The sequence below is a fragment of the Ruditapes philippinarum genome, unplaced genomic scaffold, assembly GCF_026571515.1.
Source record: "Ruditapes philippinarum isolate M1 unplaced genomic scaffold, ASM2657151v2 ctg2053_1_1_1_1, whole genome shotgun sequence".
Lineage (NCBI taxonomy): Eukaryota > Metazoa > Mollusca > Bivalvia > Venerida > Veneridae > Ruditapes > Ruditapes philippinarum.
In genome coordinates this window covers 129,756-146,243 of record NW_026866502.1, presented here as the reverse complement: position 1 = coordinate 146,243, position 16,488 = coordinate 129,756, and the positions used below count along the sequence as shown (strand labels likewise).

The 16,488-nt window shown below is 32.4% G+C and overlaps 1 protein-coding gene across 4 annotated transcripts in view; it reads left to right on the top strand.

Annotated features, from left to right (window-relative positions):
- LOC132732667 (transient receptor potential cation channel subfamily M member-like 2) overlaps window positions 1-16,488 on the top strand; it is a 45,229-nt gene that overhangs the window by 25,330 nt on the left and 3,411 nt on the right. For 3 of the 4 annotated variants that reach the window (XM_060719141.1, XM_060719139.1, XM_060719140.1), the window contains exons 19-28: window positions 23-160; window positions 2,126-2,257; window positions 2,875-3,117; window positions 4,029-4,203; window positions 4,963-5,086; window positions 5,689-5,867; window positions 6,429-6,642; window positions 6,995-7,139; window positions 11,708-11,743; window positions 12,570-13,319. In XM_060719141.1, the coding sequence (XP_060575124.1) occupies window positions 23-160; window positions 2,126-2,257; window positions 2,875-3,117; window positions 4,029-4,203; window positions 4,963-5,086; window positions 5,689-5,867; window positions 6,429-6,642; window positions 6,995-7,139; window positions 11,708-11,743; window positions 12,570-13,319 (2,136 nt within the window). The remainder of the gene's footprint in view (window positions 1-22; window positions 161-2,125; window positions 2,258-2,874; window positions 3,118-4,028; window positions 4,204-4,962; window positions 5,087-5,688; window positions 5,868-6,428; window positions 6,643-6,994; window positions 7,140-11,707; window positions 11,744-12,569; window positions 13,320-16,488) is intronic. The other variant, XM_060719142.1, reaches the window with a different exon arrangement.

The following is a 16,488-nucleotide window of genomic DNA, read 5'->3' as shown; positions in this document are numbered from 1 at the left end:
ATTATTGTTGTTGGTGTTGCAGGTATTCCTGGCTATTCTGTGTCCTCCGTTGATCCCATTCATTATAGAGTTTGTACAAATAGGAAGAGAGTCGATGTCCTGGAACCAGAAAATACTTGGTTTTTATACAGCACCACTTGTCAAATTTGTAAATTACACAGTAAGTTATCCTACCTATTTGTGAGTATGGTAGGTATTGAAGAGAATGACATTAAAATTGATTTTCAGTTAAGTTGTATTATGGTTCTATTTATTAACATGTACACAAGACGTTCACTTGTAATATGAGCCGTGCCATGACAAAACTTACATAGTGCGTTTGCAACCAGCATGGATCCAGACCACCCTGCGCAGTCTGATCAGGATCCATGCTGTTAGCTAATAGATTCTCTACTTGTAATACTGCCATGCGAGCAGTTCCCGTACAGAAGCAGTACCCATATTTTTCATTTAAACGCTTGATTTTTATTTGCATTCTTCAAAAAATTCATTCCAAATCAAGCAGATGCATAAACGTGACAAAATCTAAGTGTCAGTTAGGCAGTATGTATAAAAGTCTCATTTTGAATCAATTTCACCTGTGCGTTGTCGAAACGTGACCTTGTTTTCTCTGGGGGAATCCGTCCTTGTGCGCATGCGCAAAAATACTGACACATGAGGCCTGTTAAAGGGTTTTCCACTGATCCTACCTGTTTACAGATAAGTAGGCAATGTGATGAAAACATGTTTAATTATCAGAACTTTGGCCAATATTACTATATTAAATAATTTTAGGGGTTTGAAATATCATGCATACAAGCATGCCATTGCATGTGAATGCGTTGGGGTAATGGTACTGGGTAATAGATACCAGCGTTTAGTCTACGCTCTTTTTCCTGAATTACATCTAGTTATCTCTTTGAAAATGCTCAGTTCAACAATTATAAATGAAAAATAGGTCCGATATAACAAACTTGTATAATTATAATGGGTTAAATTTTATGTACGGGAACTACTTCTCTTCATACAAAAAAATGGATGATTTCGGAACCCCATATGAGGACACATAACTAAGGGTTATTCTATGTTTAGAACATGATGGAATTTCCATGATTTGTGTGACAAGCTGAATATTAATGTGTAACAATCAAATTTTGGTGAGTGAGCGTAAAAAAAATAATGTTTAAGTTACTACGATTTTTGTACGGGAACTGCTCGCATGCCAGTAGGGTTTGTAGGGGAACAGCATGGATTCTGATCAGACTGTTCGGATGAGCAGGCTGGTCTGGATCCATGCTGGTTGCAAATGCACTTTGTTGGTTTTGTCATAGCGGCTCATTTATATATATAAGACAGTCAGACTATACAATATACAACATGTAATGATTATTATTGCTGATAACCAATTTTTGTCAAATGAGTTTGAGAATACAGTACAAACTGTGTAGAGCAGCACCCTGTGGGTGACCAAGAGATTGGTTGTTATAGATAGGTGCTCGCTAAAAAGAGGTTGAAATGTAAAGTGAAGTCATGGCTTGGTAGGAATTGATTCAGTTGTTGTAAACAGATTATTTGCTCTACAAAAGGTCGCTCTGCTGAGATTGCACTGTACATTATTTATTTAATTTTGTCCCATGGATTAAAATGTAGGGAATGGCCATGAACATTTATACACATTTAGGAAATAAGTTCAAGGACATGAATATTTGAATATTTCATACGATATTTAGATATTCACAAAAATGTTGATTTCTTGGAAAACCTAGGTGAGCAGTTAAAATTATTGTTTACAAAAGAGTATTGACTTCTATTTACATTTTTCCTTCTGGTCAGTCTTAGTGAAGACAGTTTTATTATATGATCTAAAAATAGCTGCAGTATCATTGTTCCGAAACAGTAGTGAGCAGAATAAGTAATAAAATCATTTCACTGCCTGCATTGGATTTTTCCAAGTCTGAAAATAGATTGAGACTCATATTCAATGACCATGCATCGTAGACTGTTAAGCATGCCTATTAAAAAAATATTGTTACTGCCGTTGATATCACATATTCAGTGGCTCACTAGTCAGTACTTGAATTCTATATATAGCTCTAAATATGTTATCATTTCTCATGATTGACATATTTGTTTGTTTCTTTTACAGTTGATGTACCTTGTGTTCGTTGCCCTGTATACATACATGTTGTTAGTAGACATACAACCTAAACCTGTAACCACTATAGAGATTATTTGTGTAGTCTGGATATTTACCTTCATAATAGACAACATTCATACAGTAAGTTATAAGTCAAGTTAAAGATATACTATGCTCATCCTTGAGTAAAATATTTTAATCACAGAAATTTATTGAAATCTTTGAAATGCTCACTGAACTTGTCTAATATGAATTAAAAAATGAATAAACTATGTATGAAAAGTATTACATGTCATCTAAAAATTGTCTTTTCTTAAGAATAACTGCCAGATTTTCTAATGACACTATATATTCATATTGTGACCACCCATAGTGTGTAGAATCATAAACATACATTATCTACTTTGTGTGAAGTCAAAACATGTTTATTTTATTTCATATTAACAAAGTGACTTTGTAGCAATTATCATTATTTTTTTATGTCATTTGAGCATGGGACTATAACATTAAAGTAAACAAATTATATATTGTCATTCTAATAAGGATAATGTCAATCTTACATGAGATCATGTGTTTAATAAACCATAATTAAAGGTAGTCAGTTAAAACAAACTAGAATCTGAAGTTGGCATTTTTCATTGATATAACGTTTTGAATCACATAGTAAAGTATACTTTTAAAAACACAAGATTTTTTTTAAAAGCGACATTTAAGAAATGAAATTTTACTTTTAACAAATTTTATTTTCTAAATTTCAGTTGATATTTTTCCCAGCCCCTACGTTTCAGTCGAAGATGCGTGACTTTTATGGTATAATGCATTACATGGATTGGTTTACATTCATCACAACTATGATAGGTTTTATTCTTCACTACATGGGCTTCTACAATGCTTGTAAAATCCTCTACTGTATTAATGCAGTGATATTTTATGTGGGGATCATGCAGTCATACAGGGCATTTGAAAATCTTGGTCCAAAACTGGTCATGATCAAAGGAATGGTGAGTTTTGCTATAGATGTTACTATTTCTGATGATTCAATATTTTTAACTGTGTTATCTAATGGAAAACCAGGTGGCTAGGAATTTAAATAAATTTCATTAGTTCGGCAATATCTTCTTACATTTATCAACAGATAGTTCGGCAATATCTCCTTACATTTATCAACAGATAGTTCGGCAATATCTCCTTACATTTATCAACAGATAGTTCGGCAATATCTCCTTACATTTATCAACAGATTTTTTAACAATGATTGAGATCCAGTTCTCTGGTGTTGACAGTCAGGATTTTGTGATTTTATTAGTTTAAGTAAAATTATGACTCTTTGTTATTTTTAATGTAATTTGGTTTTATCTGGTGTTTTGATTTTAAATTTCCTGTCATCTGCATATTGATAATCTAGCTTATTATAGTTTCTTGAATGGCCTGGAGTAAAAATTAAAAAAACAAAGCAATTAAGTGATACCTATGATGTCAAACAATTAAGAAATAGTTCTTGAAATGATTATGCATGTTAATTAACAATCTGTATACTCAATTGAGGTCTTTAATGTGGATATATTTTTAACCACTTTCCAACGTATATTCTGTATAGACCTCTACAAAGATATATAAAGGGGATTTTGAACTAGATAAAGAAATTCAATTAAAGTATGGTAATTAAAATTTCATGACTGCATGTTATAGTTTTACAGAGATATATCATCACCTTAGCGCAATAACAGGTTAACTCCTATTAAATTTAGAAGGACTTAACCCATTACTGCATTAAAGTGACGAATTATAGTTACTTTTATGCTGTTTGTTAATTGATATACAGAGGGTTTTTAGAAAAGTTTTGTCATGTTTATGGAAAGCTTATAAGTATATCTTTATTAGTAACAAAATTGTTTAATTTATATATTTATAGTTTGGAGAGCTGCGTTTATTCATTATGGTACTGTTGATATTCCTGCTGGCATATGGTATAGCACATCAGGGGTTGATGTACCACGACAGGTCACCTTCCTGGACTATATTGAAAGATGTTCTCTACTACCCATATTGGCAACTGTATGGTGAATTATTTCTTGAAGAAATTGAGAGTGAGTAATATTCCATGATATAATTCCCACCTTACATTATTATCAAGAATTAGTACAGATGTAAAATATGTTCCAATCAGATTGTCTATGAATCAAAACTGATTTTCCTTATTGTATAAATACTCCTACTGTGAAACATTTCAGGATTTTAACACAATTTTACATATATAATGTTCACAAAAGTAAGATTTGAAATTGTCCATTGCTTGCCTAGACGGCATGTAGCATAATTTATATTTCTGATGTAGCTGTTAAGTGTATTTTCTATAATTTTTGTCTGTACTTTTCATTAAAGTATATGCAAGTATAATAACTATGTTTAGTACACTTGTTAAGTACAAGTTTCTTGATTCTCTAAAGATTACCAATACTTTTGGTTCTCAATTGTGATGAAATATATCTTGCCATCTTTTTTTTGAATGTCAATTATTTTAAGAAACTAAACACTTTGTATCATTAGTATAAAGTTAAATAATCGGACAGTGAATAGTTTTCTTGGCTTTTATAATTCTTTTAAATCAGACCTGTCGTTTGCATTCATAAAGTAAATGAATACCAGCTTCTGTGTGGAAACATTTAATTGATTCTCAGTAATGCTGAATAGAAACAAAATTGCTATAAATATACATACCTAGAAAAATTAATTGACATGTGTCCAAGTTTGTAATTTTGCTTATTAAGTTGAAAATTATTCATCTTCTTTTATATGAGTTTTGTATGTAAAAGAACAATTCTATTGTAATTGATATTTTCCTACAGCTGATTCCTGTAAGCCTGGGTCATTAGACTGCAGAACTAGTCATTGGTTGGTACCAATCATTTTGGCAGCATATCTATTGGTTGGAAATATTCTGTTGCTTAACCTACTTATTGCTATATTCAGGTATGTTTAATTTTATAACATATTACTACTATATATGTGTATGTAGGTAAATTTTAGTTATACAGGTTACTGACAGGAGACAAGGGACAATGGATATCTATTATGTATATGAGCTAATTAAGGTGCTATATCACCCGTGTATACCCACTGTCAGCAACATTTATAACAGATTTATAATGTTGTAGATTGTTCTTTGTTCTCTTGTAAAACAAAAACTACAAAATAAACAGTGAATGAATATTAACTTTTTATTTTTCAATACCCAATTGGTGCCGCAGCAATTATGTCTTGTGTAATAGACATCCACAATATTAAAAGTTTGTTGTCTAAACATTGTTTTTATAATTATTAAAGAACAAAAACAGTATTATACTGAATATACAGTCATATCAACTGTTGTTGTCATCAAATGACTGCTAAAAAGGAAAAAATTGAATGCATGATGAGTAGAAAAAAAGATTATAGAGATGTTAGTCACTTTTAATTGTCTTATGTAAATGGACTACTCATAAACTTTAAGAGGCTGGAGCACTTTAGGGATAATGTTGGTATGGTATGTACAATTCAAATGTAGATATGTAAATTTTGTGTTTGTTTGACAGCAATGTGTTCCAGCAGATAGAGAAGAATTCGAAAGAGATCTGGAAGTATCATATGTATTTCCTGGTGATGGAGTATGACAAAAAACCGTTTCTTGTTGCACCTTTTAGTATCATTCCAATCTTCTTCCATGCAATAAGGTGGTTGTTCAGAAAATGCTGCTGCAAAAGATACATTACCAGTAAGTGTACTTTGGATATTCAATACTTTGAGTCCTTGCGGCCAATTGGTTATGGTCGTCAACTTTAATTTTCTTGCCATTCATTGCTGTGTATGGAAAGGGTCAGTGACACTCAACTGTCCAATATAGGTACAAGTAATACATGTATTGGATTTTACAAAGTGCATTATATAGGAAATATATATTGGTCAGTCTTGTGGAACTTATTTGAATGTAGTGATTGGTTGTTAATGAGTATGGATAGAATAAAGTTTAACATTGCAATTATTGTAGCCTTTCATTTATTGTTACAGTATATTGTGTAAATTTAATGATAAAAAAAATCAACAACAGCATGCAAATTTACATGGCCTTTACTTATACTTGACAAATAATGATGCAGTAACACGAAGAATGTATTGAAGTGATTTAATTATTGCAATGTTTTTAATTTACTAAGTTAGATTATCAGGTTGCAGTTAATTTCAAGAAAATTGGTTGTTAAATCTGATAATTGCCCATAATTGATGAATTATTCTGCAGTTTTGTACAAAGACATGATGAATAATGTAATATTTTCAGGACAAAAACTTGGTCGAAGACATCTGGAATATTTACAATTGTTTGAGAAGGAGATGATGACAAATTATCTACGTCGAGCAAAGGCAAGCGAGCACGAGAATCTAGAGATGACAGTAAAGAACCTGGAGAAACGTGTAGATGAGCTGACTAGACTTATAGAAGATGAGGTGATTGGTGACCACATGCCGGACCCCATGAACTTTGTTGTAGCAGAGTATGATACTTTATATCCTATGTATATACCCTGTATCTTAAAATGTTTTAATCTTTATCTCACAAAATATTGTTAAAAAGTTTTCAGATCTTGTACAATCAAGTTATTTTCATGTTCCTAGAGAATTCCAGTAAAGTGGTTTTTTGCAGACTCTGTTTGATAGAGTCTTTACATGAGAGATAATATATAACCTTCCGGTTTTAAATAGTAAATCTTTTGCCCTGTATATGCTCGTCCTTATAACTTAGTTATTGATTATTGTTACTGATTTCTTGGCCTCAATGTACCTTTAAGATTCATTCCTAATGAATAAAACTGTAAGATACATGTAGCAAACTATGATCTATTCCAGTGATGGCCAATCATTTTTATGGAAGAGGGGTGAATCTATGACAGAGTCTTTCATGCAACAAACATGGCCGGTAGTTAGTGATGTGTTAGCTGTAAAAGACATGGTTGCCAACACGGAGATCCCACAACAATATATGAGGCCAATGGTAAATAGTTTTATTCTTAGCTGTTTTATTGTGTGTGTTTGTTTTTGTTTAAAAGATTTTTTGTTCTGGAACATTAAGTTAATCAATATGTCATCATAAAATTGTTTTATCAAAACGATTTAATAAAACTACGTTTTATCAATTCATTCATAATTGTATTGTTAAAGCAGCATGCCTTCTGGTATATGCTTACCTTCACAAAAATAAATAAATAAAAACAATGAAGTGTTTTAAAAAGAAAAATATTTTCAAGTGAACAAATAAAATAATTTGCACATTGTAAACATTACTACTCTCCAACCGGTAACTATTTACTTTTGTTAATTTTTTTTCCTTCATGTAAATGAATATCTACAATTGAGAGTTGCCGACAAACAGTACATAATTTTTTATTTTTACTGTAATATAATTTAAGAAAATATGATGCAAAAAATATTATTTTAATATTTTTTTCATATAAATGGAAGGAGGTAACACATTTCATTAGTTATATAATATTTTCCAGTAGTTGTCTTGTAGTACTATTTAGAGTAGATTTTTTTACATATTTTTATTATTTTTGTAAGCTTTATATATCTGCAACATAGAACATTTGTTGTAATTTCATGATTTACCTTAGTTTCATAAACATATTACCTTTGCTAGTTGCATAGTGAGGAGATTTAGTACACAGTGTCCCTTATTATCTTGTCAATAACCACTTAACAACCAGTTGCAAATTAAAAAAAATTATATTTGAAATGAAAAAATTAGCATATCACCTACTTTCAATGTTAACAGTTAAAGTTACTAGTTCCCTGAATTTTCTTATTTTTAGCTCGACTATTCGATAAGAATAAGTAGAGCTATTGCAGTCACCCGAGCGTCGGCGTCCGCGTCCGCGTCGGCGTAACCACTTATGTTAAAGTTTTTGTAATAGTTCAAATATTTTCAAAGTCCATAGACATATGGCTTTGAAACTTTGCACACTTGTTCACCATTATGACCCCAACCTGTAGACAGGAGGAGGTAACTCTATCAAGCATTTTGACAGAATTATGCCCCTTTTTCGACTTAGAATTTACGTTAAAGTTTTTGTAATAGTTCAAATATTTTCAAAGTCCATTGACATATGGCTTTGAAACTTTGCACACTTGTTCACCATCATGACCCCAACCTGTAGACAATAGGAGGTAACTCTATCAAGCATTTTGACAGAATTATGCCCCTTTTTCGACTTAGAATTTACGTTAAAGTTTTTGTAATAGTTCAAATATTTTCAAAGTCCATTGACATATGGCTTTGAAACTTTGCACACTTGTTCACCATCATGACCCCAACCTGTAAACAGGAGGAGGTAACTCTATCAAGCATTTTGACAGAATTATGCCCCTTTTTCGACTTAGAATTTACGTTAAAGTTTTTGTAATAGTTCAAATATTTTCAAAGTCCATTGACATATGGCTTTGAAACTTTGCACACTTGTTCACCATCATGACCCCAACCTGTAAACAGGAGGAGGTAACTGTATCAAGCATTTTTTAGCTCGACTATTCGATAAGAATAAGTAGAGCTATTGCAGTCACCCGAGCGTCGGCGTCGGCGTAACCACTTATGTTAAAGTTTTTGTAATAGTTCAAATATTTTCAAAGTCCATTGACATATGGCTTTGAAACTTTGCACACTTGTTCACCATCATGACCCCAACCTGTAGACAGGAGGAGGTAACTCTATCAAGCATTTTGACAGAATTATGCCCCTTTTTAGCTCGACTATTCGATAAGAATAAGTAGAGCTATTGTAGTCACCCGAGCGTCGGCGTCGGCGTTGGTGTCCGCGTCGGCGTAACCACTTATGTTAAAGTTTTTGTAATAGTTCAAATATTTTCAAAGTCCATTGACATATGGCTTTGAAACTTGGCACACTTGTTCACCATCATGACCCCAACCTGTAGACAGGAGGAGGTAACTGTATCAAGCATTTTGACAGAATTATGCCCCTTTTTCGACTTAGAATTTACGTTAAAGTTTTTGTAATAGTTCAAATATTTTCAAAGTCCATTGACGTATGGCTTTGAAACTTTGCACACTTGTTCACCATCATGACCCCAACCTGTAGACAGGAGGAGGTAACTGTATCAAGCATTTTGACAGAATTATGCCCCTTTTTCGACTTAGAATTTACGTTAAAGTTTTTGTAACAGTTCAAATATTTTCAAAGTCCATTGACATATGGCTTTGAAACTTTGAACACTTGTTCACCATCATGACCCCAACCTGTAAACAGGAGGAGGTAACTGTATCAAGCATTTTGACAGAATTATGCTCCTTTTTCGACTTAGAATTTACGTTAGAGTTTTTGTAATAGTTCAAATATTTTCAAAGTCCATTGACATATGGCTTTGAAACTTTGCACACTTGTTCACCATCATTACCCCAACCTGTAAACAGGAGGAGGTAATTGTATCAAGCATTTTTTCTTACTATCAAGCACTAAGAATAGTCGAGCGTTGCTGTCCTACCGACAGCTCCTGTTCGACTTAGAATTTACGTTAAAGTTTTTGTAATAGTTCAAATATTTTCAAAGTCCATTGACATATGGCTTTGAAACTTTGCACACTTGTTCAACATCATGACCCCAACCTGTAAACAGGAGGAGGTAACTCTATCAAGCATTTTGACAGAATTATGCCCCTTTTTCGACTTAGAATTTACGTTAAAGTTTTTGTAATAGTTCAAATATTTTCAAAGTCCATTGACATAATTATGGCTTTGAAACTTTGCACACTTGTTCAACATCATGACCCCAACCTGTAAACAGGAGGAGGTAACTCTATCAAGCATTTTGACAGAATTATGCCCCTTTTTCGACTTAGAATTTACGTTAAAGTTTTTGTAATAGTTCAAATATTTTCAAAGTCCATTGACATATGGCTTTGAAACTTTGCACACTTGTTCAACATCATGACCACAACCTGTAAACAGGAGGAGGTAACTCTATCAAGCATTTTGACAGAATTATGCCCCTTTTTCGACATAGAATTTATGTTAAAGTTTTTGTAATAGTTCAAATATTTTCAAAGTCCATTGACATATGGCTTTGAAACTTTGCACACTTGTTCACCATCATGACCCCAACCTGTTAACAGGAGGAGGTAACTGTATCAAGCATTTTTTTTACTATCAAGCACTAAGAATAGTCGAGCGTTGCTGTCCTACTGACAGCTCTTGTTTTACTATCAAGCACTAAGAATAGTCGAGCGTTGCTGTCCTACCGACAGCTCTTGTTTTATTATCCATCCATATACAGTCTTTCCTGGCTTTTTAGCTCGACTATTCGATAAGAATAAGTAGAGCTATTGTAGTCACCCGAGCGTCGGCGTAACCACTTATGTTAAAGTTTTTGTAATAGTTCAAATATTTCAAAGTCCATTGACATATGGCTTTGAAACTTTGCACACTTGTTCACCATCATGACCCCAACCTGTAGACAGGAGGAGGTAACTCTATCAAGCATTTTGACAAAATTATTCCCCTTTTTCAACTTAGAATTTACGTTAAAGTTTTTGTAATAGTTCAAATATTTTCAAAGTCCATTGACATATGGCTTTGAAACTTTGCACACTTGTTCACCATCATGACCCCAACCTGTAGACAGGAGGAGGTAACTCTATCAAGCATTTTGACAGAATTATGCCCCTTTTTTGACTTAGAATTTACGTTAAAGTTTTTGTAATAGTTCAAATATTTTCAAAGTCCATTGACATATGGCTTTGAAACTTTGCACACTTGTTCACCATCATGACCCCAACCTGTAGACAGGAGGAGGTAACTCTATCAAGCATTTTGACAGAATTATGCCCCTTTTTTGACTTAGAATTTACGTTAAAGTTTTTGTAATAGTTCAAATATTTTCAAAGTCCATTGACATATGGCTTTGAAACTTTGCACACTTGTTCACCATCATGACCCTAACCTGTAAACAGGAGGAGGTAACTGTATAAAGCATTTTCTTTTACTATCAAGCACTAAGAATAGTCGAGCGTTGCTGTCCTACCGACAGCTCTTGTTACTACTAGTTGTATTTCGTTATTGAAATTCCTTAAATTTTAATGGAAATTCTCAAGATTCAAAGCTGGGCAAATCTATGACACAAATTAAACAGGTGAACTGAAATGCAGGCTGGTATCAAAAATGATGAGCATTTACCACCAGGGTAGAGTCAGGCTATCATGCTCATTTTGTCATCTTAGTGCAATAACTGCTTAACGTCTATCAAATTGAGAAGGACTTAACTCGTTATTGCACTAAGGCAACAATTTGTGCAGTCTTTACAGGCTCTATACTATTTATACTATTGGTACATGTAGTTCAATATTTGTATTTTGATATTGAAATCCCTTTAATTAACAACTGACATACAACATTTGAAAAAAGGACATTTCATTATAGAAGTTCAGCAGATTAAGGGTTATGCCTTCATTTATTTGCTAAGAATGTTTACAGATTAGTCATCATTATATAGATTTTATTATATTTTAATATATATACATGGACATATTATCAATGTTGTATTGTTCTTCATATTAGATGAGAAGCATTGGATTATTTACAAAGAAGAAGGGAGTATGTGAATATGTTGTAAATTTGTGTAGTTACATTCTAGTTTAGTGCATGATACCTAGTTAAGAACAACTTTACACCCCTTCCTGACAATAATATCTTCCTAGCTAAGTTGTTAAATACTTTTTTGTTACTTATGATATGTTTTAATGACACATCTTATTTTAATATCAAGTACTATACTTTGATTTTAGTTCCTGTAACTACCTTTTCTGTTCCTGTATGTTAATTGCTTTCATTTTCATGATGGGGAAATGCATGAAATCTTTGTTAAATGTACAAATTTACAGAAGCCTTACCAACCCTCATAATAATTTCTCTGTTACTTTTATTTCCTATAGTTTTACTAATCAATTTTGAATATTGTTTTGAGCCAAATGAAATATTTTCAACAAATGAATAAGGTCAGTGATAGACATGCTTAGCGCAATTGGTCTTTCAAAGAGTCAGAAATATTAGATATAATAAAGAACACTTGTTTAACACAAATATGATATATACATGTATGACATTTAACAATAAGATTTAATATCTTATCATATGAGAAAAAGATAGACAAAAAGAAGAATGCCAAAGAATGATATCTTTGTTTAAAATGTTAAGAAAATATTAAAGAAACCTTCTTGATCTTTTATCTATTTTTTTTTCAGATGAGAAATAAATTCTCTATTTCTTGATATCCCTTATACAAATTATAAATGTACATTTTGTGTTTAGTTTCAGGTAGCACATGGTATGTTTATATGTCATATGAGCGGCAAGCAATTTAGATTTTGGATGATTTTTCTAAAATTAAAAAACACTTTCATTATTATTTATCTTTTTTCAGTTACGGTCTGGGTCAGGGTTGTTTGTTTTACCAGCAAAGATGCCAGCAAATCTGGTAGCTAGTACTGATAGTAAAGGTGACAATGTAAGTAAAGATACAGAAACTGTTACCATGGAAACTAGTGAAAACAAACTTGTCGGTGATACTGATAATGTGCCAAATGTAAACATTGAGGAAAAGAAAGAAAGTAAGACTAAAACTGAGTCATTAGAAGCCACTACTGGAAAAGTAACTGCTGAAGTAAATCAAGGTGTTGAAAGTGCTACAGATACTCTTACTGAAAAAGAAATAAAGAAGCTTGAAAAAGCTAAAAGAAAGGAAGAGAGACGTAAAAGGAAAGAAGAAAAGAAAGCTAAAAGAGAGAAAAGTAAAGAAAGAGAGGGAGAACAAAGTAGAGACACTGATAATGTTAATGATCCTAAAAGTGATAATGTTGTAATAAATGATGTGAATCAGCCACAGAAGACAAATGGTTCAACAAAATCAAGAGTATCATTTCATTTGGAAGACGCAATAGTAAAACCTGGAGGTGATAGAGACATCCGTCCAAAAACCGCCCCACTTAATGCACGATCTCCAGAGATTGCTAACCAGTTTGAGCTTCTTGAAAGAAATGGGACACAGAACATGGACGATCAGTGGAATATTGAAGCGGAGAAACTGGAAACTTCTAGTTCAAGACGAGCCTGGACACCACACCAGGGCAGGGTTAGTGATAGTGAGGAAGAAATACAGGAAAGAAAAATCACGGTAGATAAATTTTTTATAAATTTGTTGTTTAATTTTTAAATCTCCTGTGTTTTCAGTAAGAAAATCAAGGCAGATAAACTCAAAGATGTCTGTAACAACTGAAGTGTTCAGGAAAATAGTAGTTTATGTTAACTTTAAGGTCACTACATGTAGTTCACAGCTTAAAATTTACAGTATATTAAGATACTCTAATATTATACTGTAATACATTATTGCACTTTGATATGTATTTGCCACATGTTGAATTGATATAATAATGATTCGATAATAAAGGTTTTACAAAAAAATTCATTGTGACTCGCATATGATTCTAAGTTTGATGTTCATTTCAATTTCAATTACTTTCTCTAGAACAGACTTTTTAATGTGTATAAATGTATACATAACTTTGCTATGATATAAATTATCTAATAATATATTTAAACTTCCATTTATTACTTTAGTTTGATTAAGGTAAGATATGGATAGTTCATTTTTGTTAACATTAACATTAACATTTGCTGTACCTAATATAATTTATTTTTAGAATGTCAAAATATTTGTTGTGTTAACTTATTTACCATGATACATAACAGTCGGGCCAATGTCAAAAACAAAAACTTTTGCTTTCTAATCAATATTGTGTTTCACACTGTAATTTTATATCATGCTCTTATATTTTACTAATAAAACTTGTAATTTAGCTTTTAGATAGATTTTAGTCAAATAGAAAGATAAAATTTTCATGAAGATTTTTCTATGGAACATTGTAATGGGTCTACTTTTATAGAAATAATGCAAGGATAGATACCCAAGGTCTTCCTCCACCAGTAAAGCTTGAAACTTGCTATATGACCTTTAAAGTATTGGTGTAACATAAAAAAAAAGTCAAGAAAAAAAATCTTAAAAGTAACAATATTCAGCCATGGAATAACCGATAGTTTTTCAATGTCACATTGAGTTAACACAGTTCACTAGAGCACAAAAGTTTGCAATATTTTTGGATTACCATCACTTACATCAAGCTGCTTATTCTACAGTACAGTATGGAACAGAATTAATGCATTTATTCTATCTTGCTTGATGACATTGGAACTTGCATTATGCTTAATTCCATCTTGCTTGATGACATTGGAACTTGCATTATGCTTGATTCCATCTTGCTTGATGACATTGGGACTTGCATTATGCTTAATTCTATCTTGCTACATGACATTAGAACTTGCATTATGCTTGATTACATCTTGCTTTATGATATTTAAACTTTGCATTATGCTGGGTTCCATTTTTCATTATTTCATTCAAACATTTCGTAGTGACCAATTCTTTCATTGAGTGATGACTATTAAACTGGAACAAGCCATTTAAAATACTAAAATGTTAACGTCATATACCTTTATGTATAAGCTACCTTTCTTCATGCTCTATACAAACCATTTACGGTTTAGTTTTTTTGTATTACTTTTATGTAGAAGTCATTTTAAAATTGACTTTTTTTTGTTCCCTGATAGATTTTGTTAAAATCTGACTTATTTGATTTATAGCTCGCATGGCGTGATTACTATTAGCTTTCGCTTATATCCATTATTGCTTAATAAAGCTCGGTGTCTGAGGCTTTGTGGATCATGTTTGATCATCTTACATTATGATAAACAATTTAAACTATGTGTAGCGATTTGTGAACTGTTAAGGGGCGAGAACTCTGTTATCGATATCAACGGAATTTTTCCACGATTCGCCTATCATCGGCATTTTCTGTATAGATGCTGAGTACATGTATATATAAATACGTACTAAGCGCTTAATACATAAATTGCAGTTGAAAGAATATAAATACAAGTAGTAAAGGATTATGTAATATAATTTTATATATGTTTACAGTCTAATAGAAAAAATATGTTCGTAAACAGTTATTCAATGGGACAGTTACACGTACAGTGGCGGATTCAGGCCCTGGCTTAAGGGCTGCACCTACCCCCAAATATACGATCATGAGCTGGGATGGACTATATACGTGTCAGTTTCATGCTATAGTCTTCTTAGTGTAATCCCTTACCAAAACATATTATGCTTTCATCCAGTTGTTAAGCACCTGCCTATAGGTACTGCGCGAAGGTCTTTATCTAATGAAAGGCCTTTTAACTTAATAAATGTCTCAGAATCACTAATAGTGGCGAATAGGTATGTAACACATTAAGATATACATGTATAATGAGGAAAGAAGAAAGTTGTTTAACTTAAAACATGTGCATAGTCAATCACAAATGAGCCGCGTCACGACAAAACCAACATAATGGGTTTGCGACCAGCATGGATCCAGACCAGCCTGCGCATCCGCACAGTCTGATCAGGATCCATGCTGTTCGCTATCGGTTTTTCTACTTGTAAAAGAGTTGGAAAGCGAACAGCGTGGATCCTGATCAGACTGTGCGGACGCGCAGGCTGCTCTGGATCCATGCTGGTCGCAAACCCATTATGTTGGTTTTGTCGTGACGCGGCTCAAATGTTGGGCATATGTGTGTCTGATTATAGATCAGACATCCCGCACACACCACCACATTCACATACATTTGTGCTTAATGATATACTATGCACATCTTTCAGTAACATATTTTTATCACAGAAAATTATTGAAATATATAAAATTCTTACTAAATATGTTTTATTTAAATAAAAACACATACACATAATGTAAAGGAATCTGCTTTCCTTATTACGGGTCAAGAAAAGTTGTGTCTGTCTTTAAAAGAAACTTCCATATATTTTTTGTAATAACACTATACATGTATATTCATACTGCCCACTTACAGTGTAAAGGATTCAAAGCATAATATTTGTGTGAAGCCAAATTATATTTATTTTATTTTACAGAAAAAAAAATCAAGTTTGTGCTGTACTAATTAAGTCGTGGCCACCATTTACTAAGTCGTTTAAGTCGTGGGAACTAGATAACTATGTCGTGCAGACGAGATAATTAAATCAGATTACACCATGATTTTCTAAACTTAGAAAATTTCTGTTTAAAGATTTCCGTGCAACATTAATCTTTGAAAATACTGAAGTGTTCACTTTGAACTTGATACAGGTCTTTAGGATCAGAAGGCCCATAAATCAGACATTAAGTTATAGCCCTTTGTTGGGACAATTCTATGATAGAATTGGTCATTTTGTACGTACAACGGCCTGTTAT